Source organism: Neofelis nebulosa, chromosome 6 (assembly GCF_028018385.1).
Source record: "Neofelis nebulosa isolate mNeoNeb1 chromosome 6, mNeoNeb1.pri, whole genome shotgun sequence".
In the NCBI taxonomy this organism is placed as follows: Eukaryota; Metazoa; Chordata; class Mammalia; order Carnivora; family Felidae; genus Neofelis; species Neofelis nebulosa.
Genome location: NC_080787.1, coordinates 7,678,793 through 7,706,345, shown reverse-complemented (window position 1 = coordinate 7,706,345; position 27,553 = coordinate 7,678,793). Strand labels below are relative to the sequence as shown.

The window sequence follows — 27,553 nt, the reverse complement described above, 5'->3', positions numbered from 1 at the left end:
TAGTAATGACCTCGTAGCGCCATCTAGTGTCTTTTTAAACACCACCAATAATAAGAATCCTTCATACAGTGGACCCCAGGGATATCGAGGGTTCGGTTCCGGACCGACACGATGAAGCGAATATCGCAGTAAAGCGAGTCAAGTGAGGTTTTGGGTTTCCCAGTACATAGAAGGTTATGTTTACGCGATACTGTAGGCTATGCGGCGTGTACTAGAGTTATGTCTAAAATCACAACGGACACATCTTCATTTTAAAATAGTCTATTGATAAAACATGCCGACCGTCATCCAAGCTTGCTGGTGCGGGGTCTTGCCTCCATGCTGAGGGCTGCTGGCGGATCAGGGTGGCGATTTCGTAAAATAGGACAACAGTCAGGTTTGCCACGTCGATGGACTCTCCCTTTCACAAATGATCTGTCTGTGGCAGGCGATGCTGCTTGATAGCATCTTACCCGCAGTACAACTGCTTTCAAATTGAAGTCAGCCCTCTCAAACCCGGCCGCTGCTTTAGCGACCAAGTTGATGTCCTATTCTAAACCCTTTGTTGTCACTTCAACCGTCCTGACCGCACGTTCACTGGGAGTAGATTCCAGCTCAGCAAGCCACTTCCTTTGCTCCTCCGTCAGAAGCAACAACTGTGTCCGTTTGATCACGAGACGGCAGCCGTTCAGTCCCGTCTTCAGGCGCCACCTCTAACTCCACAGCTCTCTAGCTCTTTCCACCACACCCGCACTGACCTCCCCCGCTGGGGTCATGATGGGCCCTCAGAGCCGTCCCTGAGGGTTGGAATCCACTGCTTCCAGAGTCCCGTTCGCGTTGATGTTTCGACCTCTTCCCGTGAATCAGGCGTGAAAGTTGAAATCACGCCTTGATCCGTGGGCTACAGAGAATGGGTGTTGTGTCGGCAGGCATGAAAACAGCGTCTCCATCGGGGCTCTTGGGTGACCAGGCTCATTGTCAGTGAGCAGTGCCGTTTGGAAAGCAGTCTTTTTTTCCTGAGCAGAAGGTCTCAACAGGGGACCTAAAGTGTTCAGGAAACCACGTCGTAAACGGACGCACCGTCATCCTGGCTCTGTTGTTCATTTCTAGAGCACAGGCAGAGCAGGGCCAGCCTCACTCTTACGGCCTCGGGATTTTGGGAATGGTAACATTGGCGTCAACTTCAAGTCAGCAGCCGCACCGGCCCCTGACAAGAGTCAGCCTGTCCTTTGAAGCTTTGAAGCCGGACATGGATGTCTCCTCTCCAGCCACAGAAGTCCCACATGGCAGCATCTTCCAGAAGAAGGCTGTTGGTCTACGCCGATCATCTGTTTTCTGGTGTAACCGCCTTCACGAACTCTCTTAGCTGGATCTTCTGGAGAACTCGCTGCAGCTCCCACGTCGGCACGTGCTGCTTCATTCCGCACTTTTGTGTTGTGGCGACGGCTCCTTCGACCTCATGATCCGACCGCGACTGGCTTCAGACTTTGCTTCTGCAGCTGCCTCGCCCCCCTCAGGCTTCATAGAACTGGAGAGAGTCAGGGGCTTGCCCTGGATGAGGCTTTGGCTTAAGGGAATGTTGGGGCTGGTTTGATCTTCTGTGCTGACCACTCAAACCCTCTCCTTATCAGCAATAAGGCTGTTTGACTTATCATTCGTGTGTTCACTGGAGTTAGCCTTTTTTTTTTCAAGTTTACTTATTTATTTTGAGAAAGCGGGGGAAGGGGCAGAGAGAGAATCCCAAGCAGACTCTCTGCTGTTAGCGCCGAACCCAATGCTGGGCTCGAACCCACGAACCATTGAGATCATGACCTGAGCCGAAACCAAAAGAGTCAGACGCTTAACTCCCTGAGCTCCCCAGGCACCCCTGGGGTTACATTTTCCACTTCTTTGCATTCACAACTTGGCAGCTGTTTGGCACAAGAGGCCTAGCTTTCGGCCTGCCCTGGCTCTCAACGTGCCTTTCTCGCTGAGCTTAATCACGTCTAGCTTTCGGTTTAAAGTGAGATGCCCCGCTCTTCCTCCCCTTGAACGCTTAGAGGCCGTCGTAGGACTATCGAGTGGCCTGATTTCAATATCGTTGTGTCTCGGGGACTAAGGAGACCTGAGGAACGGGGGAGAGACAGGGGGACGGCCGGTCGGTGGAACGGTCAGAACACGTACGTTTATCGGTTAAGTTCACTGCCTTACGTGGACGCAGCTCACGGCACCACAGACAGTTACAAGAGCGGCATCACTGAGCACACGTCGCCATGGCAGATATAACAATAACGGAAGAGTTTGACATGTCGTAACAAAAAAAAAACGCGGCACAGGGACACGAAGTGAGCAAGTGCTGTTGGAACAGCGGTGCCGAGAGACTTGTACCGTGCGGTGACACCACAAACCTTAAATCTGTAAAAACCGGAACAGTATCTGCAAAGCGCAATAAGATGAGGTATGGCTGTACTTACGGTTCAAACCAGTCAGGCGTATTCTCTCAGAATGATAATAAAGAAGTGTTGCAAACATGAGTGTAAGAATATTCTCCCCTAAAATTCCATGACTGCGTTCTTGAGGAAGTCAGCAGCATAAACGCCAGTGGTCAATAGACGGTTGATAAAAAAAAAAAAAAAAAAAAAAAAGTATGGTGTCCTCACTCTTCTCTTGAATAATTTTCTTGACACTGTTCACATTTAATGCACGTATTTAAAGAGAAAGAACCTGAAAATGAGGACAGCGCACTTCTCGTTCATTAGCAAAGCAGAGTACCAAGCGGTGTCTGCTTAGAGGCCACACGCTTTCTCCTGGGGCCGCCTGGTCAGCTGTCTGCTCTGTATTTCCTCCTTGTTCCATGCAGTCATTTTTGATATTTGTTGACTACCTGGGAAAGCCGGGAAGGAAACAGTAAGAGCCACCCCTAGGATTATATTTTATCTTTTTCATTTTTTTAATGTTTACTTTTGAGAGAGAGAGAGAAGAGAGACAGAAAGAGCATGAGCAGGGGAGGGGCAGAGAAAGAGGGAGACACAGAATCCGAAGCAGGCTCCAGGCTCCGAGCTGTCAGCGCAAAGCCCAACACGGGTTTGAACTCACGAACCACGAGATCGTGACCCGAGCTGAAATGGGACGCTTAACCGACTGAGCCACCCCGGCACACCCCCTAGAATTATATTTTAACTCTAGGCACACGGGGCGCTGGGCACTCATGGCCTGAGAGGTGGTGTCTCCTTCAATGTGTCCTCCGTCCTGGCCACTTTAAATAGCCCGCCTTCTTATTTTTGAGCCCAGACAGACGCACCTTCCAGAGGCTATAAGATGCGAGGAGAGGCACTAGGCTTTTGGGACTGGTTAAGCCCCGCCTCCTGACCCCTCCGTTCAAAGGCTCGGGCGCCCTTGCTGGTCCAGGCGGGGGACTTCTCGGCTAGCGTTCACCTTGCAGACACGTCCAGGGCTCTCCTGCAGCCCTGGCACGGGGCTTCTTGTGCTCAGGATCACTTTTCCGTAGAGGTGCCAAACCCGGCACACACCTGCTCTCCAGGCTTGTCGGGCACGTGAGTGGAGCGGGAAGGGGCAGGCCAAGGTCAGGCCGCCCTGGGAATCCTCAGCCCCCACCCCGCCCTGCCCCCCTTCCACCCGCCCACCTTATTTGTGTTTTTAGACAGGAGATGCAGATTATCGTCGTCAGTAGGATTCTTGGTAGCAAACACTAGACTTTTCTTTACATGGGACTTTTTGTGTCTAAATGCCTCGGTCTCAGGGGGACTTTCTGCACCACACGAGGCTGATTCCCAGCCTCACAAGTCACAGCTCCGGCTGAGACAACCTTCCCCACCTTTGCCGTCACAAACCCCTTTGCCCGAAGTTCTTGGGTTTTTTTTAAATTAATGTCGGTCTGTGTCCCTGTGGTTCTGGCTCCGTGACAAGGAAGACCCTGCCCGTGTTGGGCCCCTTTTCACCTGTTTTGTACGTCGGAGTGAAAAGGTTTCCGCTGCTTTTAACACTTGATTGTTGGAACCCAGCTTGGAGAGGGTCCTGTCACCTTACAGAGTGTCTGTGCCCCATTGCTGGGAGCATCGGGCTGCAGAGAACACGTAGGTGTTCCACAAAAAACCCACAGGAAACAGGAGACATCACCAAGCCCACTGGCTTCCCCGGAACCCACGCACCTGTCACCCGTGGGAACTGGCCACACTTGGGACCCCGGAGGCCTGACTGCAAACCCAGAAAAATAACTTACTCCTCAGAACTGTGTCCTAGGAGGAGGCCCTCAGGGCGACAGGCCGGACACGGTCGGTGTGACAGTGGTAAAGGGGCCGCTATTTGTTGTCGTTTATTATCTGCTTTGTTCTTTTTCTTACATTTTAAACAAAAATGCACTTTTGGGGGGCCGTGTGCTTGACTTTTCTAGAAGCTTGGGAATGATGCAGCGTCTCAGGATTCTTCCGGCCTGGGCAGCACAGAGCGGTTGGATGCAGGTGGGGCAGGTAAGTCCGGCGATTGCCATCACCCCGTCGGGAAAGGCGCTCAGCTTCCCGTTCCAGGAGCCTCACGTCATTCGCAGGAGAAAAATCAAAACGGGGCGTGAGAATAGGTTCTCACGTTCTTTCCTTTCTGCACCGATATCCTTGGCAGGTGTAGCAAAATCATAAGGCTCCTCTGGTGGAAACGGAGAGTAACTTACAAATTGCGTGTCAGAAACCTCACTTTGCTGTTTGAGATTCCTGGGTTGAGCCCCAGAATCTTTATGCCGTGAGAGCTGGAATGTAGCTCGTTATTTACCCAGCTTGTTTCCGCCTGTGGTCTAGACGCTTCAGGCAGCAACAGGGCAGGGGTGCGAGATGAGGTGACATCGTCACGGTTCTCGCTAAATGCGAGGTGATGGATGTCGCGTAGCCCTCGTCACTGAGGGCTTGCAGCCAGACCCCTACCTGCTGATGCTTGTCCAGAACCGAGGCACCTACAGGCGGTCATACCTGTATCTACCTCGTGCCAGACCTGAGAAAGATCTAGCACACTGAGCACCGCATCCCCTCTGGACGTTAGTAGGGACGTGGACACGCTTGAACTTAGGCTTGCATCTGGGGGGTGGTCAGGAGTGATGGGAAGGGTACCACCAAGTGCGCTGCTTTCCTGCAAAGCATTGTCGTCTTCCACCAGCGTGAGGAGACTCGAAGAGCATGCTAGAACAACATGTTCTGTTCTGAAATACCTGCGAGGAGACGTGAGAAGTGGGCGTGGCAGTCGAGAGCAGGACCCCTCCTCGCTCCCAGTGATCAGTTTCTTCCGCCTCTGATTTTGCTCGTAAAGTGTGCTCTCTGTACCTGTTTTTATTTTAGTGCCTAAGCCGCACCCAGGTGTTCCGGAGAACCGCTTCGGTTTGGGAACACCAGAAAAGAACGCCAAAGCGGAGCCCAAAGTGGACGCGGGTTCCAGGCCCCGGAGCTCGTCCAACACGCCCACCAGCCCGAAGCCCCTGCCGCAGGCCCCCAAACCTAGCCTGGCGGCACGCCCCACCATCCCACAGAAACCAAGAGCCGCCTCGCGGCCTGGTAAGGGTTTTACGGGGCCGCGAGTGGCCCTGTGCGCGGCTGGCCTCCGGAGGGTGCTGGATCGGGACTCACAGATGGTTCCAGGGGCTGCTGGCGAACGTGGGCGCAGCGGGTCCGCGGGAGGGGCTTCGAAAGGGGCAAAGGCTGAAGAGTTTCTGAGACTGTCCCTGCATACAGGTGGCAGGTGGGAGGGCCACAGGAGGAAACAGTCTTGTGTTGACCCAATCGCTTGATTGAGCTTTCGGAGATCCGTCTCCAGGGTCTACACAAATAAGGAAGCGTAAGTTCCTCTCCTTTTGCCCCAGATTCTGTGACATATTGAGGGTTTAGAACAGGGCTTGGCAAACCACGGGCCTGTTTTTGTCAATACAATGTCACCGGCACACAGCCATGCCGTTTGTGCTAAAATGGCAGAGTTGAGTAGTTGTGACAGAGGCCGTTGGCCTGCAGACCCTGAAATACTTAGGTTTGGCCCTTTACAGAAAAAGCTTGCTGACTCTCGGTTTAGAAAACCTAATGATAGAAGAAGCTTGAAGATATTAGAAATGGATGGGCCTCTGCCTTATTCTCTCCTGCATTAGTTCTTCCCTGTACGGTTTTTTTTTCTTTGTTTTTCTCCAACAGTCCATTTAAAAAAAAAATTTTAACATTTGCAAAAACAGAGTGGATAATATATTGAACCCCATATCACATCTTCACTTTTTCCCCCATAATGATTAGGCAAATAAGGTAGAGATATACAGTCAGATTATGCCCATCATCATCACGGCTAATGCTTTTTTAAAAAATGTTTATTTTTTATTTTTAGAGAGAGAGTGCAAACAGGGCAGAGGGAGAATCCCAAGCAGGCTCCGCACTGTCAGCGCAGAGCCCGACGGAGGGCTCGAACTCACGAACCGTGAGATCGTGACCTGAGCTGAAATCAAGAGTCAGCCGCTTCAACTGGCCGAGCTGCCCAGGCGCCCCATCTCTGCTAATCTTAACTCTGTGCCAGGCCGTGTGCTAAGTGCTTTATGTGGATAAAGTCCTAATGTCCTCACCACAGCTCCGTTCCACAGATGTGGAGTGTGAGGCCCAGGGACGCTCAAGTTTGTCATGCCACACGGCTGGTGAGCGGCAGCCGGACCCTAGGACCCCCAGCTGTAGGGGTGACCACTCCCAGGGCGTGCACACTAGAAAGTAAGACGCACGCCTCATCGTAGTCCTTCGTCAACACGTAGAGGATTGGGTAGAATGAGAAAAGATAATGTCACAGGCGTCCAGACTCATTCCACTTGTGGGTCTTTCCCATTTTCCCTCAAACATGCCTCTCATTCACCAAGCTGGTGGCCAGCTGGTTAATGCCCTCCGGTCTTCACAGCCCATTGGTCCCTCAAGAAACCCGGTGCACAGTCTCCAAAGAGCAGCCACAGAGAGACACCCTGCGGTCACCCCCCAGCAGCCGACCCTTGAAGCAGATCACTTAGGACTGCCTCATTCTGCTCAAACCTCTTTGCAGACCAAAGTTATGATAGGGAACAAAAAATTTCTTGGTGCAACACAAAATACCTTCATGATAGAGTGGGGAGAGGGAAGGCATAAAATAAAACATCAGCAAGGTGTATCCCTCGTCTGCGGTAAGGAAACAGTTCTAAAACGAACCTGATCTCGTTTGTACTTTAGCTCCCCAGCGGCCAATTCCAAATGCAAAACCAGCCGGATTCCCAATACTCTGTTGCAAGGAGCTTCTGTTTTCTATTTGTTAAATATGTCCGTTCATTTCTCGGCACTCAGTCTGTTGAGAATTATGTTAACACACTCGTTTGTTTTCGTAGCGCTTGAGAATTCAGGCATTTTCAAATACGCCACCTCCTTTCCCTTCCTCGGCTCTGAGAGACCGCCCCAAGCAGGGAGAGGTCTTCCGCGGTGTCAGGTGACAGCCTGTGTGTATAGTGACGCAGGGAGGAGAGTTGAATTGGAAGGCGAAGGCTGAAGAGAACCCTCTGTACACACACGCACACGCGTGTGCACGCACACTTACACACACCAAGCTCAAATAACCTTGCAGGCAATAGGGCAGAGAAAAGGATGCAGTTCAGTAAATCCTTTCAGAGAGAGTGAAGTAGCCTTTAGAATTAAGAGACTAGAGTTCTAACCCTAGAAGTTTTGTCATTTTCCCTCAGCGGGTCATTTAATCTCTTCATTTGTACAGTGGTCACCAACGTCCTTCTGGTTCTAAAAGCCAATTGAGGGGCGCCTGGGTGGCTCAGTCGGTTGAGCGTCCAACTTCAGCTCAGGTCATGATCTCACGGTCTGTGAGTTCGGTCCCGCATCGGGCTCTGTGCTGATGGCTCAGAGCCTGGAGCCTGCGTCCGATTCTGTGTCTCCCTCTCTCTCTGCCCCTTCCCTGCTCATGCTCTGTCTTTCTCTGTCTCAAAAATAAATAAAAACATTAAGAAAAAGAAGTTTTTTTTTAAATAAAAAAAAAGCCCATTGATTCCAGGTTATTCTTAGTGGTCTCAGTATGGGTATATACGTACGTGTGCCCGTGTTCCTACGTGTCCACGTGTGTACGTGTGACGTGACCACTGTACTGGACAACAGGTAAAGGCAGTGGGTTATAAATATCACGTATTTTAAGAAAATCAGACAGCCTCTGTGTCTGAGGCAAAGGAACATTGACTTACTGGCAGTGTCCTTTTCAAATATTAGCTCACCGAAATTCCGTGTCAGTGACATAAATTCACATCTGTCTGTGAGTTTTAGAGATTGTAACCTTTTATAAATTTCAGTTATTTTTCTCCCTACTGTATATAGCTGTTACTTGCAGAGACATGACATTCCATCTTGGCCAGAAAAATTCTAGGATACTTTTTAAAAGTGATTGGCCGTTCGTATTTCAAGATTAACCTGGCTTATGTTTTAGGAATCCAGCTTGTCCAACTGCTTGACTCATGTGTTTGTGTCTCCCTAGAGGACATCCTGGACTCCCCATCCAGCCCTGGCTCGTCGAAAATTGCTCTTCTCCCACCTGTCCTGAAAAAAGTTCCTTCGGACAAGGAGAGAGATGGGCAGATTAGCCCCCAGCCCAGTCCCAGGACACTTTCCCAGGAAGGTAAGAAATGTTTTCTCTCTGTTAGCTTTCTCCAAGGAGAGTCCTTTCAAGAGAAGGGAATTAACCCTGGTCTTGACGAGTATCCTAGAGTTTAAATCAGCATTCCTTGGACTAAACTTTTGGGACCAGAGCAGTTTCCTAGTTCAGAAGCTTGATTCAACCTTATCGATGACATTGGATCTTCACAGAGGACCGTATACACAGAATGAACGCTTAGCAGACATCCCAACCCAAGGTTTACCTTCTTTGTAATCACTAGGCGCTCCTGAACTGGCTCCCAGCAGGTGCGGAGTGCCTTAAATATATTGTGACTCATTGGGTGCCGCTTACAGGCTTCTAGGTCTCATTATTTCCCAGAACTCTTCCCCCGGTTGTGAATTACCATCACTGTGCTTCATAAGCATTCCCCTCAGGCTGGGGGGGGCTTGCGGGGGAGACTTGTAGCTCATTACACTCGCTTAGTCATGAAGTCAGACATGCCTTATTCCCCAGGCACCTGCCTGGACACTTTCAGGGCATCATTGGGCCAGCTTTGCTCCTCTTACTCTGCTGGGACCAGAGCAAGATAATCCTGGGACATGGGTGCCCATCTCCCAGAATCAGATCAAGAGTTATGAGTGGAGGGTGGCCTCAGCACCCCTGCATTTCTGTCACCCACCTCCCACGCTCTGTTAAATACACTGTTGACTTTTGGGTTCTACCCTCCATAAAGTATAATTGCCATCTCTAAGCCCCGCTGATGAAGAAATTCCGGAGCCCCACGAGTCATTACCCATAACCAGATGGCTCTCATTATGGTTTGAGGCTGCCTTTGTTTTATTTTAGATGTTTGATGCTTTTAGAATTCCTTGACCTTTCTGGCTTTGACATCTTCCTCCACTGGCCTGTTTTATTAATGGCAGTCTTGTGTTGAAGTTAATGGAGAGTACTTCTGACTACTATCTTTGTGACTTAGGAGAATAATAAAAATAAATGATTAGCAACAAAAAGATAACACTGCCTGCTTTCTCCTCTCCATCCTGCAGATTCATTTGGTGGGTACAAGCTTCCCTCACCTATTAGCTCTAAATAAAAGGAGGTAGGGATTTGACCAAAGCTGATAAACCACTCATGTCAAACTGAGTAGCCAAAGCCATGAAAGGTAGCTAGCGCCTACAGTTACTTTACACGGAATGAGTAAATAGAGGGTCTGGCGTTAGAGCCACAGCCTCCGCGAGTCTTGGTGTAGAAAAAGGAACCTCCGAGTCAGACCGACTTGAGCCAGCCCCTCCCCCACTCTGCCTTCATTTCCCCTTCTTTCTGCAACTGCTGACTTTGTGTCTTTACTTACAAGGAGGTTTTGAAGATTCCTTAACGTCTATGAAAAGCGATGTTTTCTAGATGCCTATATGATTACAAACAAGGGCTCGAGTAACCCACCAGCCCCCTGAGTACAAAGGGGTGCCACGGAGGGTGAAGAGTGGAAGCCACTGGCATATCCTTAGCTGCTTTGGAAAAGTCCTGTGTTCTTTCCTGAGAAACTAAGTTGCTCCTCAGCCATTTCCGAGCTCTGGGGTAGATGTGTGACTCCTTTCCTCGTTCCCCCTTGAGAGCAAACACCATGGATGATTCGTGCCCCCATCTTTCTAGGTGGGGACTGTAGAGCTTGCCCCTGGGATCCACAGTAAGTTAAGCACAGAGATTATCCTGGTGGTGTCACTTGGTATTGAAATGGAGTTGAAATATACATGCCATCTGAGAACAGCCTGTAAATGTCCAAGGTGCTAAGACTCTGACTTCAGTTTATTAGCTCATTGGCAGCGCCGGCCCGGGGATGACAGCCACTTGTGAGCCCTGTCTTTTTCTTTAGAAAACATTCCTGATGTGCTCCTTCCTATTTTCTTGTACGTTATTCATGCTGGTTACTTCATTTCCTTGTTCTGTGCCTCCCTTTGGACTAGCGTGCCCAACTCATTTCTGAAACAGGTAAATGGCTCTGATTCTTCTGGATTATTCCATAGTGAATGTGATTTTCGTTAATCCATCCTGGAATCAAAGTGATACCGCAGGGGCCTTTTGTTAGCACCTTTTTGGGGGCAGACTCGGAGCTCACCTCATTTTGCACCACATTTCCATAATGTTGGCTGTTGAATTCTGTAGATGATGGTGTGTGCAGGACCAATGCTTTAGGTTCCCGAAAGCCTAAGTGGGGCGGGTTCTTGGATATTTAATTCTTAACAGTCTTTAATATTAATGTCAACACATCGATGTATTTGCTAATGTAAAGGGTAAAATGAATCCCTTTTCCTCAGTAGTGCAAAGAGGAGATTATTACAAAAGACATTCAGATCATGACACTGGCAAGCCTTCCAGTGGAGGGAAAAGATCTTCAAAACTGTACTCCACGATTGCAGAAGAGGAGGTGAAGGCAGTTGGGCACAGGAAGTCACAGCCAACAAATGGTTAGAGCCTTCGCTTATCATCCCTTCACTGACCCAAAGCTTATGAATTGGCACTAACAAAAACAAACTTTAATTGAGTAACTTCTATCCCGGGACTGGCTCGGGGATTATTCCTACAACCCATGTTGGTTTTCTAAATGGCAACAGGATGGTCCTTCCCTTTGGGGCAAAAAGTATCGACTTCAAAATCTAAACTTTCAAACTCAACCAAGGAGGATCGAGTTACTCTGGAGTGGGGTGATTTTTCCTCTCCAGTTTTTGTGATCATGTGGGTTTACATGTGGGTCATGCCTCCCATTCTCTTGGTCTCGCTATACTCTTCTGTTCGACTGTAATTGGGATTGGGGAAGAAATTCTTAGAGTACAGTTTCTGCCTTTAGAAGGTATTGGCCTAACACCTTACCTGACACTGTTTTAGGAAAGGATCAGTGAAATGCCCGCCACCTTTCATTGGACTTTTTATGACCCTTCAGTGAGAAAGGAAAAGTACCAATTCAGGGTCTCAACCTCTAAGGACAGTTGATTCTATTTTACGGCTGTTGCTTTTTGCCATCTGCCTTCCATGAGACACGGTGGTGAGTTCTGTCGTGTTCCGTTCAGGTGAAGACAGTCCCAGGAGACAAAAAAGGCTTTGTCAATTTCAAACTGTTAATTTCAAATTGGCTTTGAACTCCAGTGGGAAATGTTAGAGCAAGCCTCGCTGATTCAGAGAGGAAATGTCTTTCCTGTGACTCCGCACTTCTGATCTTGCTGGTTAATAACTTTCTTTATAAATCTGACTTGAAAATCTTTGAAAGGAAGTCTTAGTATCATAAAAGGAAAAAAAAAGAGGTAGAATATTCTGATATGTGAGATGGCCTTAAAGTCCTTTTTCCCTTGAAACAGGGCACTTTTCTTCCGGTAAACCTCTGTCGGGGGTTGACACACGAGTGTATTTAGGCTCCCAAGGATGAAGTATGTGGCCCAGAATTCTAGCTGCAACTCCGTGCCTGTCACGGCCTTCTGAGAAAGCGCCCCACACGGCAAGTTAATGGAAGTGACCCGATTATAGGAATAACTTCTCTTTCTTGCAAAAGGATAAAGCATTCTGAAACTTCCGCACCTTGTTACGTATAACACACCTCCTACGAGACCCACCTTACGGCTTCACAACCGGCTGCATTACAGCGCCTCCGGTGGGAACTGTTTTCTTTGAGGACTTTCCCGGACAGAGGTTTACAAACCAAAACAGCAGCCAGAAGGCATCTGCTGTCTCCCTCGAGCAACACTTGGGGCCAGCTTTCTTGGCCGGTACCGTTGGATGAGTTGTGCACTCTGACCTGCCTGTCGATCTGGCCCCACTCCCCTCCCACCTTGCTAGCTAACGGGGTGGAGCTGGTGGGGTTAAGGACATGCCCCACAGCACAGAGTGAAGTCTATAGGTCACAGATGAACATTCTGGTTGGGCCGGGTAGCGCCTGCCTGAGAAAAAACAACTGACTTGGCCCTTTACTTTTTTAAAGGACTCCCTGAAACAAACGTAATGTTATATGGCAACCAGACTTCAATTAAAAATTTAAAATCAATAAATACCAGTGATGTCACGGACACTACCGAGGAATCCTATGTTTGACCCTGTAAGAAACAAACGAACGCGATGACCCACTGTGGGTTTTGTAAATAAAGTTTGGTTGGAACACACGCACCCGGATTTCCTGCGTGGTAGACTCGTTTACATACACGTGCTTACGATAAGTCTCCTAAGAGATTTTCTCTGATATTTTCAGAAAAACCTGTTATCTTCAAGTGACAGAAAAGTCACATAAACGAACACCTAAGACATTTGTTTTCTGAAGAGAGGCTGGGTTATTTGTAGAGCGTATTAAATCAGAAGCCCTATCTCTATATTGCCCCTTTTGAGAAGGTCACATAGATGTTTCTAGATTTGGGAGATTTACATTTGAACTATCGTGTCGGTCGACTTCTATCACTTGGTTACTTAACAAAGCACCTTGATGGAGCACAGTGTTCCTTCTTCCCAGAAGCCACTGAAAGCACTTCATGTAACACACAAGGAGACCACCCCCAGGACCGCACCAGTCCTGCAGGAAGGCTTTGAGATAGGACAAAAAGGTTGGCCACAGGAATAAGCCAGATCATAGGAAGGCAAGAAGTTCTGTGCCTGGCTCAGATTTTTCCACGACCTCTTGGACTTACAGTTCTCCCTCCGATGGGCTGTATCAGTGTGATGGAATTAAACAGGACCATCTTGTGTTTGCTTTTCTGCCCTGATTTCTGGAAATAGCAACAGGAACCAAAAAAGTAGTTTTTACAGGAGCTTCAATTAAAGTAATTTTATGTCACATATTTTAATACTGTTTTGTTAGTGCCGATTCCCCCACCTGCCTGTCTTCATCCTTGAGAATTCCAAAGCAGTCTGCTTTCTGAATAGTTCCTGGTTAACAAACGGCATTTAGCAGAGCCCGTGCTGTGTACTTTCCTTTAAATCTTTCAGGAGCGGCTTCGTGTAAGCTAAAACAGCTTTCTTATTTTCCTAAATCGTGTATCCGTGTGACAAACAGAAGCTGTTGTTCTCAAAGCATGCTGCATATTTTTATCCTGGTTGTTGTTTTAATTGTGTGGCTATTTTAGTATTGACTGGACAGGTAAAATGCTTGCTTTCTTTTACTGGAAATATCTGTAACTTCTGAATCTCGTGTCCTTTCCCGTCTTGCATTTAATTATAAGCTGTGATGTTTTCATTAGAGTATGTCCTGTTTTCTTGAAGAAAATAGTTGGTTTGGCTTTGTATATATTATGATGTACCCTGTTTGTTCGGGCCATCTTACTCTGAGATGTCTTTTATATGTCACTTGCTTCTTCCATAATCCAGCCTATAACCAGCAAAATATCTGGCCGTGGCTTACAGTCTGTCAGCCAGTGCTGTATCCTACTTTTTTTCACCAGATCTGGATTCTGCTACCCCGGTATGAGTTCTTCCAAAGAAATTTAACCATTGGTCAGCAGTTTTGGCTCCTGCCAGAAAATCTAAAAACATCAGGGCTGGCTACCGAATATTATTTTTAAGGTCCTCACGTTTTCCTGGTGGGAAAGATGGATGTCGGTGGGACTTAAAATGGAGAAGAGCTCAAATTTTCAAATGCATCTCTAATTCCGAATTCATGTGCACATTTCAGAAGCTTTAAAATTAGCACGTGTGTCTGTGTGTATATGATACATGTATATATTTTTTCACGTATATATGCAAAGTCAAATCATCTTCCAGAATGACAGATTTCACGTTTAATCCTTCCTGCACCAATCATTGCCACCGTAGACGGGATGTGAGTATACACACAGTGTTTATGTTGAATGGCCTGTTGACTTAAGCACTTTTTTTTTTTTATCATTTTAATGGTTTGTGGGATGGCACCAAACACGTCTACAGACACACAGAGACGCCCCAGCACGTTAACGGTGTGAATACTTGCATTAAGGACGTGTAGTAAGGCAACCTGACTTTCTTTATCCTGTATAAAGTCAAGCATTAAGTCAGGCTGCTCAGGAGAAGGTTCATCTGAATTAGTAAAAAGCCTGAATTTTATATTCCACTTATTTATTTTGTAAATGTTTGTTTGTTTGTTTATTTTGAGAGAGAAAGAGCGTACCAGCAGGGGAGGGGCAGAGAGAGAGGAAGAGAGAGAATCCCAAGCAGGCTCTGTGCAGTCAACACAGAGCCTGACATGGGGCTCAAATCCACAAACTGTGAGATCGTGACCTGAGCAGAAATCAAGAGTCGGATGCTGAACCAACTGAGCCACACAGGCGCCCCCTGAATCTTATATTTTAGAATAACTTCTAGAGTTTTAAGTTTCAAGCAGACATAATCTTATTGGGACTATTCGTTAGTGGGAGCTTGACCAAACCTACTTCAATATAATTGTAATTAGCATCCTAATTATATGCAGTCAAATAGATGCTGCCTAAGGACTGGAAAACTAACTTAACAAAGAACATTCCCCCTACAAAGTTGTTCCTACCAGCGATCTGGACTAATGAGAAGGTGGGAGGCTAGGAGAGCGAGTGCATTGGCCACTGGTGTGATTTTAGGTCCCTGATCTCACCTGCCTCGGTCTCCTGTCCACTCACGCACCTCCTTGTAACGCTAAGGAAAGGCCAGCCTGAGACTAGTCTCGGGATCCCGCTCACATCCACAAGAGTTTAATCAGTGAATTTTTAAATAGCGTCAGTGCCTTAGTGAACTGCTTTGTGGGGCCTCTGGAAAGGCCATATTCTTCCTCTCAGTGACTATGTTGGACGCATTAAAATTTGTGCCTTCGTGACTCGTATTGGGTGTATGTCACTGACCCAGAAACCAGTCTGTTAACTTGTTAACGATGCAGATTGAAGGATGGTCTGCTTTCTGCAGGAAGACCGCTATGGGAGATCTCTCTGAATTTCAGTTAGCTGCGCTCCAGCGACCTGGGTCCATCCAGGGTGCTTTCGTTTTTTACCTGCGACATAAACATTTTGGATGGCATGAATGTGTCCATTTTTAGAGAGTACTCTGATTTCACAGACCATGAATGAGGCCCTGGGATTTTGAGGAAGCTAAAATACTGGCGGAATGGAAAGCTTTTGAATCTAAGAATTAGAGCCAACGTGGTTGCTCTGAAGTCAAATAAGCAGTATATCACCATTTTGGGTTCTTCTTCTGAACCTGTAGCGTCGGAGATTTGTTTTTGAGTCACTTGATACACAGGAACAGCTCATGTTGGTTTTAAAAGGGAATGAATAAATTTTTCTAGCAAGATTTCACTAGCAGTGCTCTACTTTGAGGTCAGATTATTGCAAAGTGGCTTGGAGATGATGAGAAATCTGCTGTCCTTCGTCCTGGTTGTAGCACGTGCAGAAGCTGAAAACTTAGAGAGTTCTTTGTGGATTACTCTCAAATGGATTTTGTGTTAAAGAACAAGCCATTTTTAGAAAATTATTTACCTTTGCCCCCAAACCTGATTGGTTGACAACTTTCAAAGGACGTTTGTTATGTTTTTACACGACTCAAGCGAAAAAATAAAATCAGTTGTAATATTTTTTGCTTTTCCCTTCCATCTGAGAATTGGCTCCAAGGCGTTAGGCAAAAAGAGGTCAGGCTTTTAAAAAATTACTTATTTTTACGATGAGATTTGAGAAGTTTATCCTCTTGAGAAGGGTGGATGGTTTCCATTTAATGTAATTAACTACATTTAAATTTTTATTGTCTAGAGATCAGAATCTGGCCCCACAACCAGATTGGCAAGAGAAATACTTTATTATGTTTGCATTTTAACTATCAGGTTTCAGGAGCTTTTACTTCCTGAACCGCTCTTTAATGGATTAAGCATTTGAATAGTCAGTTCCTGGCCAGAGGAGTTTTTAGCATAATTGCCAAAGTCAAGGTCATTAGAAGCATCAGCGGGATCCTGTCGCTTTCCAGGCCTGTGTTCCTGGTTGGATCATTTGAACTTCTGAGTGACGAGGTAGCTTTTGTCTGCTTTCAGGCCACACAAAGTGTGGGGCTTGGTATTTTTGGCTTAAGTGGTATCTATACAAAAGATTTGGTGATTAATATGTAATAAGCCTTAATCGCCCTGAGGTACGGTACCCGAGAAGCTCTGATCTAATTGTCAAGAACATGCACTTTGCAGGGAGAGGTCTCGTTTAAATCCAAATTCCACGTTTTACAAGACCTCCCCGCCAGGGCGTTGTGAGGTGTATCAGTCCTGAAGCACGCGTGCCCGACGGGACACGTAACAAAGGCTCCAGCCCAGTAATTCTCCACCCCTCCCATCAGGGCTGTGCGAAGTCGCGGGGGATCCTTCATATTTATATGGGATCAGAGCGGGCACCCATGATGACAGTTCTGTCACCTGGAGGCTAGTTCCAAGAGGACTGACCGCATCCGAGGCAGTATTCATTTGTTCTCACAAGGCTTTGAACCGTTCGCTTCCTAGCGTGAGGAACTGAGGTTTGCTGGGTCCTTCCTCGTGTCGTGGCCCCAGAGCAGAGAAAGCCAGGTCTAGATGGTGGCAGAAGGCATCAGGTGGGACATCTGTCCAGCGGCGCCTCTGCCGGGCTCTGTCTGTCCTGTTGCCTTGGCCGCACGAGGGGCGGCTGTGCGTGAGGGGCGGGGGGCCCCCCATCAGTTCCCCTGTCCGTAGCACCCCCAGATTCTCAACCACGGCCGTGAGAGCTTTGCCCTCTCGTGGCCTGCTTTTGTGTTTTCTCATTTTGATTTGCTTCTGTTTTTGTTGGTTTGTTTCTCATTTCTGCCTCGAGTCTCTAAACGTAGCTGGTAAGTCGTTTCTGAGCAAGTTCCTCCCGCCCCTCGGGGCCCCTGCATCTCCCCCCACTATCGGTCAGGCCGTTGATTGTGCCCTACCAACCGTAATGACATCTTCCCCTTTCCATTCCAGTTTCAAGGAGAAGCTGGGGCCAGCAGGCCCAGGAGTATCCAGAACAGAAGCCGTGGTCCTCCAGTAGAGACGGCCACCAAGGCGGCAAATCTAGCGACTCTGGGGAAGAAGCGGAGAGAGAGTTTATTTTTGTGTAAAGGTCCCCGGTGCACAAGTCTCAGTGCAGGGGTGCTTTGTTAGCCGTTAGAGAGCAGTCAAGGGCAGCGCTTCCTCCTGAGTTCTTCTCTCGGTGCTCTTTTCCTTTCCCTTCTTTTCTTTACTTGCCTTTTGAAAACAGAAACAGACCCATTTGGGTTTTTTGGTAATCAAAGTACATTTGTTTCGTCTTCTCCCGACCCTCGGCATTTGATTCCGAAGCGTTCCTCCATATGCCTTTAGTGAAAGCCAGCAATTATTCCATGGGCCCTACTGGAATTTCTCGGAGGCAGCGACAGTGTGCCCCGCGAGAGGAGTTTTGGGAGGTAATCCAAGTACCTGGACACATCCTCACACGAGTATCACCATCGGCTGACGGTGGGGTACCGCTGCATGGACCCGTGTCAGAGCTGCACTTGACTCGAGAGAGCAGTTTATTCTTGATGTATGCAATTGCACATTGTAAGTATATTAACAGAGCACACTAATAAATAATTTGTATAAATTATATATATTAGATCTTGGCTATGGTTTTTACGTTCTCCCCTGGGGAACTTCTTCCTTCCTGATGTGGAACTGTCCACGTAAATTTGGTCGGTGACCTTTGCGATACCATCCAGGAGCCCAGTTAAGAACAGGGTGAAAGAGGCCTACGGCTGATCTTACCATGTGCCCGGATTCATGTACATAGTTGATCGGAATGAGGTTTTATGAATATTCATGTTTTTTGAAGGCCTATAATTTCTGTCTGCATATTAGCTTTTAATGTATGATTTTAAGAATACTTTGACACCTGTAAAAAAAATCAAAACACTACTCTTTTTAAGACATTTCACAAATATTCACTTACATTACAGGCTGAGGTATTTTATTCATATGTATATTTATACCAATAAAATGATTTTACAAGTGGAATTTTGGCCTTCTCTGGTTCTTTCGTAAATGTAGGATTGGCTCGTGGTCATGAACTTCGTGTTTCTAAAATCCAGAATGATCACAGACCCCAGATAATCAAACCTGTTATATTCAAAATAGATGTAATTTGCTAATCCATGGTCCGCTCTCACGTTTGCGAAGAGGAGGAAATTAATCAAAAGTCTGTGAGTTTGATACATTCCCCGTTCCCTCAGATCAAGGGCCCTAAAAGGGGTGCAAGCATGAATGGTGTTTGGAATTCACAAGCAGTGCGGTTGACGGTTGGAAAGAAGAATTATAGGAGTCGGGGCGTGTGTGACATGACTCCTCCCCACCACACACACATGCACACACACACACACACACACACACACCGCTACACAGACTGAGTGCCAGTAAATGTGGACTGAGTGGTTTGTTGCCATTGAGTGAGATTCTATGAAGACACAGATTGTTCCTTCCACCTAAATGTCATAATGTCATACACGCCCATAGGAACAGACGCCTCCGCTGGATGCGTAAGCTGGAGAAACACGCGGGCAGAGACGGGACTCGGTGAGTTAACACCATATGCAGCACGATAGAGCCTGCGTTCGTGGTCAGCGGATTGCAGTGGGAAGGGGGCATTAGTTCTGTCTGTGCCGCTGAGGCCTCAGAGGAGGGGACGTTCATGCAGGGCCTTGAAGCGATACCTTCGCAAGTACAGGGACTTGGTCTGGTTCGTAGTAGCGTCCCCTTAAATGTGTGATGTGACCCACGTCAGGCCATAGGCGTCAGTGGGGAGACGGCAGAACGTGCTCATCTCCGAGCGAGCAAGGTCCCTTTCACCTGGAGCAGCATGTGGTGAGGACCCCACCTGAGATCTCTCTCTGGATTCTTGCATCGGGAGAAGGCCGCACGGTCACTGGCCTTGGAGTTGGAACTCGACGGTATGTGGCAGGAGCCAGTGCGTGTTTTCGAGCAATACTGTAAGTGGAGTGTATACAGATAAGCCCTGTGGCCCAGGGAGGCGAGCGGCTGAGCGAGACTCCATTTCCCCTCGTGCTGACGATCAGGACATACCTGTTGAGATGCCCCTTCAAGGGAAAGCGCCGTGGGGGTCTGGCTGCCTGCACCTGCTACCCCTGCGGGCCCAGCACGGCCCTCGTGCCAGAACCGTGACACCCTTGCCCCCGGCCTCTACTGGGCAGCCTTCCCTTGGCCTGACCGGGACTGAGAGCAGCAGAAGCCCCTTCCATCCAGGCCGCCTCTCCCTCGCCTTCCCCGGGTGGTCGCCAGCAGCCTGGTGTGTGGGTGCCGGCCTCGCCCGCTGCTCCCACGCACGCGTCCCCCACAGACGCTTCCCCGGCACAAAAATCCCCACAGTCTCGTCCCACCTCGGCCTCTGCTTCCTGGAGAAACCGAGCCCCCACACTCCTCCGCATCCTGGGTCCCTTAACCAAGTTCAGGAACACGGGGTATCTGGTGAGCTGAAGGCCAGTGCATTTCCCTCCGGGCATGTGGGCTTTGGTGTTTGTTTTGTGAATATGTTCACGAATACATATGAAGATAGGATTTCTTAGTCCCTGAACGCTGTTATAACAAAAGCACCATAGACTTGTTGGGGGGGGGGGGGGGGGGTGGTGGCTGGTGCTTAAACATTTTCTCACAGCCCTGGAGGCCCAAAGTCCAAGATCAAGGGGCTGGCAGCTTCGGTGTCTGGCGATGTCCTGCCTCCTGGTTTGTAAATGGCTTTTTGCTGTGTCCTCACACAGTGGAAGGGACAAGGGAGGTCTCTGGTGACTCTCTGAAGGGCAGGGATCCCCTTCATGAGGGCGCGGCCCTTATGACCTAATCAGCTCCGGGATGCCTCACCTCTACGTACCACTGCGTTGGGGGTTGGGGCTTTGCCATAACAATTTGTGGGGGGGGGGGGGGGGGGGGACACAAACGGTCTGCCATTTATCACACATCCCTAAAAGAAAGATGCCTTGGGGGCGGAGAGCAGACTGACGTCTCAGGTCATCTAGGACCCGTGCCTCGATTCTGGGTCCCCGTCAGGTGCACACGTTCGGGGACCAGTGAAGCCAGGTGCTGGGACCGCAAGGGAGCAGATCAGGAGCTCCCTGTCCCAGAGAGCCCTCTGGACTCCCAGAAAATCCCAAGACTGAGAGAGAAGCGGACTGACTACCAGGAAGGGTCTGAAATCTTCCCATAAAGCTAAACGACAGTGACGACGTTCCTGTTGGGGTCACGTGCCAGCCCAGAACCGAGGATGCAGCTGGTTCCCGGCCCACCCCAGGTACACCAAGCAGGGGCTGGATAATCCAGGAACCACGGCTGCTTGCTCGCAGGGTGTGGCTGGACCCGGCAGGCCGGCCTTCCAATGTTGCTTTCCCTTAGTTTAACGTCGGTCAGTTGGGATGTACTTGGCACATGGCACTGGCCAGCAACGGTCAGGCCGGCGTCAGGTGTCGCAGAGAAGTTCAGTTGCAACTAAAAACTGGCCGCTGACTGTTCAGGAAGAGAAGCGTCACTCCTGGTTTAGGAGGACGGGAGGAGTGCAGGCAGGAGGAAAGCTGAGCTCAGGCCCCTGCCGCCTCATTCCCCCCTCCTTGTGCGCTGGCTTGCGTTGACCATCGTTTTAACTCGCCGTTTGCAAAACAGTCTTCCCAGAGAAAACCGTGCAAACGCGAAGGGAAAACAAATGATCCATTTTCTTGTGCAAAGTGAAAAATTACAACGGAATTACTCTCAGAGGGCAGGAGAGCCCCGACTTTTCATCGGAGAAGCTGTGCCTGGCTTCAGTCCCGTGTGAAAATGCTAAACTGAGATGGCCTCGAGACGATTCTTTGCTTCACGGCTTCCGCTTGCTAGACTGAAAGCGGCGCCCGAGTGTGGCCCTGCCGTGCAGAGACTGCGTGGTGCGCTCGTTCTGTCCCTCTCTGCTTTTCCCCCGGAGCAGGAACGGTGGCCGATGCCCTGGACGGCCTGTCCGGGGAGCAGGCTGGGAGACCAGGCAGACGCGGCCGCGGGCCGTGGGCCTGACCCTCCTTTCCCCCTCTTCGTGAGGTGCTAAGGGACTAGCGGAGGGGTTGGGCCCTCACTGTTACCGCTGCCACGTTCAGTGTCCTGCCCTAAGTGACACGCTCCCCTCCTGACTTGAACTTCCTTAGCCCAGAGCCCAGCTCCGTGGCCAAACTGCTGGAAACCAGGGCAGGGAGGACAGAGGCACGGGGAAGGTTGAAAACAAGGGATGTACTTTTCTTCTTCTTCTTGTGTTTTGGTTTTTCGTTGGTCTCTCCCGCGGGTGGACTGGATGAAGCAGAACTATAAAAGCGCGTTTTGATGAGGGCACACTGGACACCCTGTATGTTAGCCAACTTGGCAATAAATTCAAAAAATAATAAATTTTTTTAAAAAAGCGCATCGTGAGGCGGCCCGCCTAGCTCTTTGCCTCCTCCCAGGGTGGGCCAGGCGCCGGGCAAGCTGTCTGCTCCCCGAGCTGCTCTGTGTGAACATCCCAGCCCCCCGGCTCTCAACTCACACTGAGCCGAGAGCAGGACAGAGTCACCGCGCGACCCGTAACTCTCACCTGCCTGGTGCCGTAATTTGCATGAGCTGAGATCTACGCTTGCGTGCCTCACACAGGGATGTGGGAGAGCAGCCAGTTTGCTTCTGAGCATCGGGCAACATCGGCCTGGAGCCAGGGAGGTGCGCGGGTCCGGAATGTGGGTCACGGTCGGCCACCGTCACCGACATGGCCCAGGTCCACAATGCAGAACAGAGCATCTGGGACTGACGAATTGCATCTCAGGATTTCTGAGTCTGGGGTCAGATGCGCCCCACCTTGAATTTGGAGCTTCCCCTGTAAGGACAATTTACACACAGATTAAGTCTCCAAGCCACAGCTGAAAATTTCTCGTGAATTAGACGCTCTCCCCAGTCAGAGGTTTCTCCAAATCCACAGTGGTGAGATGTGTGTTCTCCAAGGGCTCTGTCCACACCGCTGTCGGATGGAGGCAAGATCGAACAGAACCGGGGCAACGCGTCCACACTGTCTAGTGGCAGCTGGTGTTAGCTTTAACTCAAAGAGGCTGTCACCTACCCTGTATGCCCACGTAGACCGTGCACCTGTCTATGTATCCACGCCCGGCCCGGCACTCTGGGATCGGGCCCAACTCTGCACCTCCCTTGACGCGCCGTCATCGTGAGGACTTTTGAAAAGGAAAGCCTGTTTTAACCTTCGTTTCTGAAGGTAAGAGGGAAGGAGCCATGTCCTTCCCAGACAGAAGCTCTGAAAGGAAGGTTGACCCTCTAAGTGGTTTCCGTGTGGTCCGAGGGGCCCGGACGCGGAAACAGCCCTGCCGGAAGGCGCGCCTTGAGCTCCTAGACGTTGAGTCCCTGCAGAGAATCTAGACCTGAATGGCATGTGGGTTCCCCGCTGGAGGGGTGTCCTCAGCCACGGGGGTAACCGCGGGGATCGAGAGCTTGGGCGTTGGGTTCTGTTGGTTGGTTTTTGTGTTTGTTTCTTGGGTTCCACACAAAAGTGAGACCATGCGGTATTTGTCTTTGACATTTCACTTAGCGTAATGCCTTCAGAATCCATTCGTGTTGTGGCAAACGGCAACATTTCATTCTTTTTTAGGGCCGAATGGTAGGTTTTATGCTTGTTCAGGCATGAAGAGGTCTACAGATTAGGAGACGCCCGCCACTGAGAAGATAGTTGGTCACTCGCAGGAGGGGACACACCATGTGCCACGTGAGGCCACCCAGGGAGCACCAGGCTCAGTCGGGAGGGGACACCGGAAGGTGTGACACATGAAAACAAGACACTGTTCCCACAACAGAGACCTTGTTCCTGAGGCTGCACAGCTGAAGGCGCGAACCAGGAAGGGGCTCAGAGCCTCGCTGCAGCCTGGCAGGTCCGTGGAGGGGTGCAGTGGTCCCGTCCCCATCTGAGGACACATGAAAGCCTGGGTCTGGGCCCCTGTCGTGGGGATCCGGGCATTTCATAAGTGGGACCGCTCAGTTTTCCTGTGGAGTTTCATACGGGCCCAGCATGCCCAGCATTTCAGAGATTTTCCTCATCCCTAGTCGTACTGACGTCTGGAAGACAGACCTGCAGACTCCCTCTGCCCCCGGTCCCAGATAACAAAATTGCGCTACTCTGCTAGAAAAGTCCCTCTCTCCTCCAAGCCTTAGGCATCCAATGGGCAAACTCTAAATCCTCTTTCCTGAAGGACTGGATCAGGAGTGAACCTCTGACCCACAGAACCCGTCAGATTCTTTCTCCAAATAATTTAGGAAAGGGGTCGGCACACTGTTGCCCACCGTCTGCGACGCGCCATGGCTGCGACAGAGATCTGTGGGTCCAGAAAGCCTAAAATATTTACTGTCCTTTACCAAGTTTTCTGGCTCCTGAAAGAGAAGGTCAGAGAGACGAGGGGGACCACCGTGAGGGGGCTGGAGGGCCATCTGCATTCAGAACAGAGCAAACTGTGCTCAGAGACAGGAGTGAGTGAATCCCAAGCCGGCCAGAGGGGCTACCTTGTGGCTGCAAGACTACGGACCCATTAAGGTCCCCGGCATACGTTGCCGCCCCTTGATGAACCCCAGAAGGGGTTGAGCTCAGAGCACAGCGATAGGCAATGAAAGGTGCTTGTTTCTCTGGACCTATGGCTTCTAACTCGATCCTCTGATCCCGATGAGCTGTGCTGGTCTACATCTGAGTGAAAAAGAGCACATTTGTCCTCTAGCCTAAATCCCAGACAAGGCAGACCATGTCCCTTCCCCAGGGGCACAGCAGGAGCCCTAGGGGGACTTCTAGCACAGGCTCCCTCCCTCCCACGGCCCCCCCTTTGCTGTCATCTGGTGAGGAACCTGCAGGAAGCAACTGAAGGGAACGTGGGTGTATCGTCAGTCCGCTGAAGTGCCCTTCTGGAGAGCGGCATCCCTGATCTCCTGATTTGGTTCCTTTCTGGAAGAAAAGGTATGTGTTCATGGAGCCTCTACTTGGGAAATGCATAACTCTGATTTACGTCAGGCAGTATAGGAACAGCCGTGGCAAAACAAAAAAGGAAGAAGTAACAAAATCACGAAGTTATGTAGAATCTAACTGGCGGGGGGTGTGATAGCCAAGCCCCCGATGAGAATAATCGGGATGATTAAAATCGCCCTTTCTCAGCGAACCGGAAGACACGAAAGACGATTCTGACCACTCCAACTCTTAATAACATAAAAACATGTGTGTGTCATGTATGACCATGAGGACAGTCAAAAGATAAATGGCAAGCTGGGAAAAATGCCACTTTTATCACAGACAGGGGCTGCAACATTATTTGTTTGCAATGTTTAATTGTTTTTATTTTTGAGAGAGACAGAAAGAGTAAGGGAGGGGCAGACAGAGAAGACAGAGAGAGGGGGAGAGAGAGGGAGGGAGAGAATTCCAAGCAGGCTCCACAGTGAGCACAGAGCCTGATGCAGGGCTTGATCTCACCACTGTGAGACTGTGACCTGAGCCGAAATCAAGGGTCAGTCGCATAACCGACTGAGCCCCCCCAGGCGCCCCTGCAACATTATTTAACAGAATAGTTCGTCACCGTTTTCCTCATCCTAATGGAGTGACCTTCTTCCAATCTGAGAAGACGTCATCGTTAACTTTTCAAATTACTCACTGCAGCGTTCAGGTCCGATTGTAAATCTGAAAAGAAGCTGCGAGTGGCTGGCAGAGGCCAGGCTGTAAATCCCTTAGGACTGCCTCCGCCAACCTGTGGCCTGCACGGGATTCCCCGGAGATGAGCTCCCAGGCAAAAATTACAGAACAACGAGAAAACTCACCGCCCGTGGTAATGAAGGAGTCCGGTGGGGATTTTAGGACAGCGGACACATGTAAATATTTAAAAACAAAGAGAATCCACAAGACAAAAACAGGAACTTATTTTTAAAAGAACAAGCTTTTTTTTGAGAGTCAGAAAGAGCATCGCAGAGGATTAGAGGTGGTGCCTAAAGTTTTACAACTTGTCCACACCGGCAGGCAAGGTCCACACCGGCTTTGACAGAGAATGTGGCAATAGTGACAGGGCATAACTTCTGAGGCCGGGCTTTCAGAGACACGTGGCTGCTGTCTTCGTTTCTTAGGCCGCTCCCTCTTGGAACCTAGCTTCTGTGCTGTGACAAACCCGAGTGAGCCGCGTGGAGGAGGACTTGAAGCTTCCCCATAGAGAGCCCCAGCTGAGCTCCTGGCCACCAGACAGTACCAAGTGGCAGCCACGTAAGGGACGCCCTGCTTTGGACCATTCTGGTGATGTCGATGGAAGCAGCAGTGAACCTCCTTTGCCAAGCCCAAGGCCAAACTGCAGAACTGTACGCAAGTCCATGACCACTGTTCTCTGCGTTTGGGAGTGGTTTGTTACCCAGCAACAGACCCTCATGGAGAGGTCACGGTTCGGATGGAGAGATAGGCTATACCCCCACTGCCAGCTTTCCCTTGGGTGAGCGCCAAGGCAGATTCCGGGGCGCTCAGTGTCACCCTCGAAGGGGGCCGTAGATGGAACAGAGGGCGTGGCTTTTGCAGTGCTGACAAGAGAAACAGCTGGCAACAAGCAGCCCGAGCTGAAAGTGAGTTCTAAGGGACCCAGAAGGACAAAGAAGAGTTTCAATGATCACCGTGTCATCACAGAAAGGTTTATGGTTTCAAATAATTAACTTGGATCTTATGCTTTATTATATGAAAGTTCACTTGTATTCAGGCCATTTATAAGCAAAAAAAAAAAAAAAAATCACCGACCACACATGCTATTAAATTGCAAGAATTCATGTTTCTGCCGAGAATTCATCAGTGAGTACGTCCCACACTCCATGTGTATTTCTCTCGGGTACTCCTCCTCGAGCTCCTGCTTCCCGGGTCCCGAACTTCACGTTGCCTGCTTTGGTTTGGGGCTGACCCCCTGCCTCCGGCCACTATCCCAGGCTGCCCTTGGAAGTCTTGCTCAGTCCCTGGCATTTGGTGGGTGGTCAACAAATATTTATAGACTGGAGCCAAGTCCACTTCTAGAATGACTTCTTAAACAGCTGTACTGTGGTCTAATCAACTAAAAGTCACCTACCTCAAGTGTAGACTTTGTGACATTTATTACATGCATGTGGTGGTAAGGCACTGCCACAATCCAGGTTTTTAACACTCTGTCACCCTTAAAATGGCCCTCATGCCTGTTTCTTTCCTTTGCCCTTTGGAGCTGTCACTAAATCAGAGCAATCTCTTTAAATCCTAAGGTTTACTATAGAGTCTGTGAGAGGCTCGCCACGTTTGAATGTTCAATAAATATCAGAAGATAATGCTAAAGAAGGCCCTGTTTATATTTCCAGCGAGAAATTTCACTTTGAGTTTATAAAAAGATGCAGAGATTCTAACTCAGAGTTGAATGCATGCGTCAGGGTTCATTAGCAATGCTTCAAATTATAGGCCACTGATGTTTCTTGTACAACTAACCATCAATTAGCTATGCTAATGAGAAAAGCAGGAAATGACTGCAAGGAAAAAGTGAAATCAGCAGGGATAAAAAAGAACAATGCACGCAAACCTTAGTCTCAGCCACCAGTTAAAACTTACCAGAGCGACTTATAAGTATGAATTCTAAGAAGTTTTTTCCTTTTTCATATTGTCCTTCAGAGGAGCCATATCCAAATCATAAAATGACCAAAATATATAATAGACAAAGGGATAGTCAGTGGTCCTAATTTAATTCCTAGGGGAGCTTTAAAAATATTATCAGTGCAGGGGTGCCTGGGTGGTTCAGTTGGTTAAGCGTCCAACTTCAGCTCAGGTCACGATCTTGTGGTTCATGGGTTCCAGCCCCACATTGGGCTCTGTGCTGACAGCTGAGAGCCTGAAGCCTTCTTTGGATTCTGTGTCTCCTCTCTCTGCCCCTCCTCTGCTTGTTCTCTCTCTCTCTCTCAAATATAAACATTAAAAAAATTTTTTTTAATTTTGGATACGTGTCAAAATCAGTCAGGAAGAGTAATCTGTGTGAACTCACCAACTTG

At 49.1% G+C, this 27,553-nt stretch overlaps 1 protein-coding gene across 13 annotated transcripts in view; it reads left to right on the top strand.

Annotated features, from left to right (window-relative positions):
* The window catches only part of CARMIL1 (capping protein regulator and myosin 1 linker 1), a 314,075-nt gene extending 295,546 nt beyond the window's left edge, over positions 1 to 18,529 (top strand). For 4 of the 13 annotated variants that reach the window (XM_058732802.1, XM_058732800.1, XM_058732795.1 and 1 more), the window contains 5 exons: positions 4,370 to 4,445; positions 5,298 to 5,510; positions 8,464 to 8,604; positions 10,454 to 10,569; positions 17,480 to 18,529. In XM_058732802.1, coding sequence (XP_058588785.1) covers positions 4,370 to 4,445; positions 5,298 to 5,510; positions 8,464 to 8,604; positions 10,454 to 10,569; positions 17,480 to 17,659 — 726 coding nt within the window. In that variant the 3' untranslated portion in view covers positions 17,660 to 18,529. Of the gene's footprint in view, positions 1 to 4,369; positions 4,446 to 5,297; positions 5,511 to 8,463; positions 8,605 to 10,453; positions 10,570 to 10,895; positions 11,046 to 17,479 lie in introns of those variants that run through there. The other 9 variants (XM_058732804.1, XM_058732803.1, XM_058732801.1 and 6 more) reach the window with 8 other exon arrangements.
* Positions 18,530 to 27,553: the final 9,024 nt, after the last annotated feature.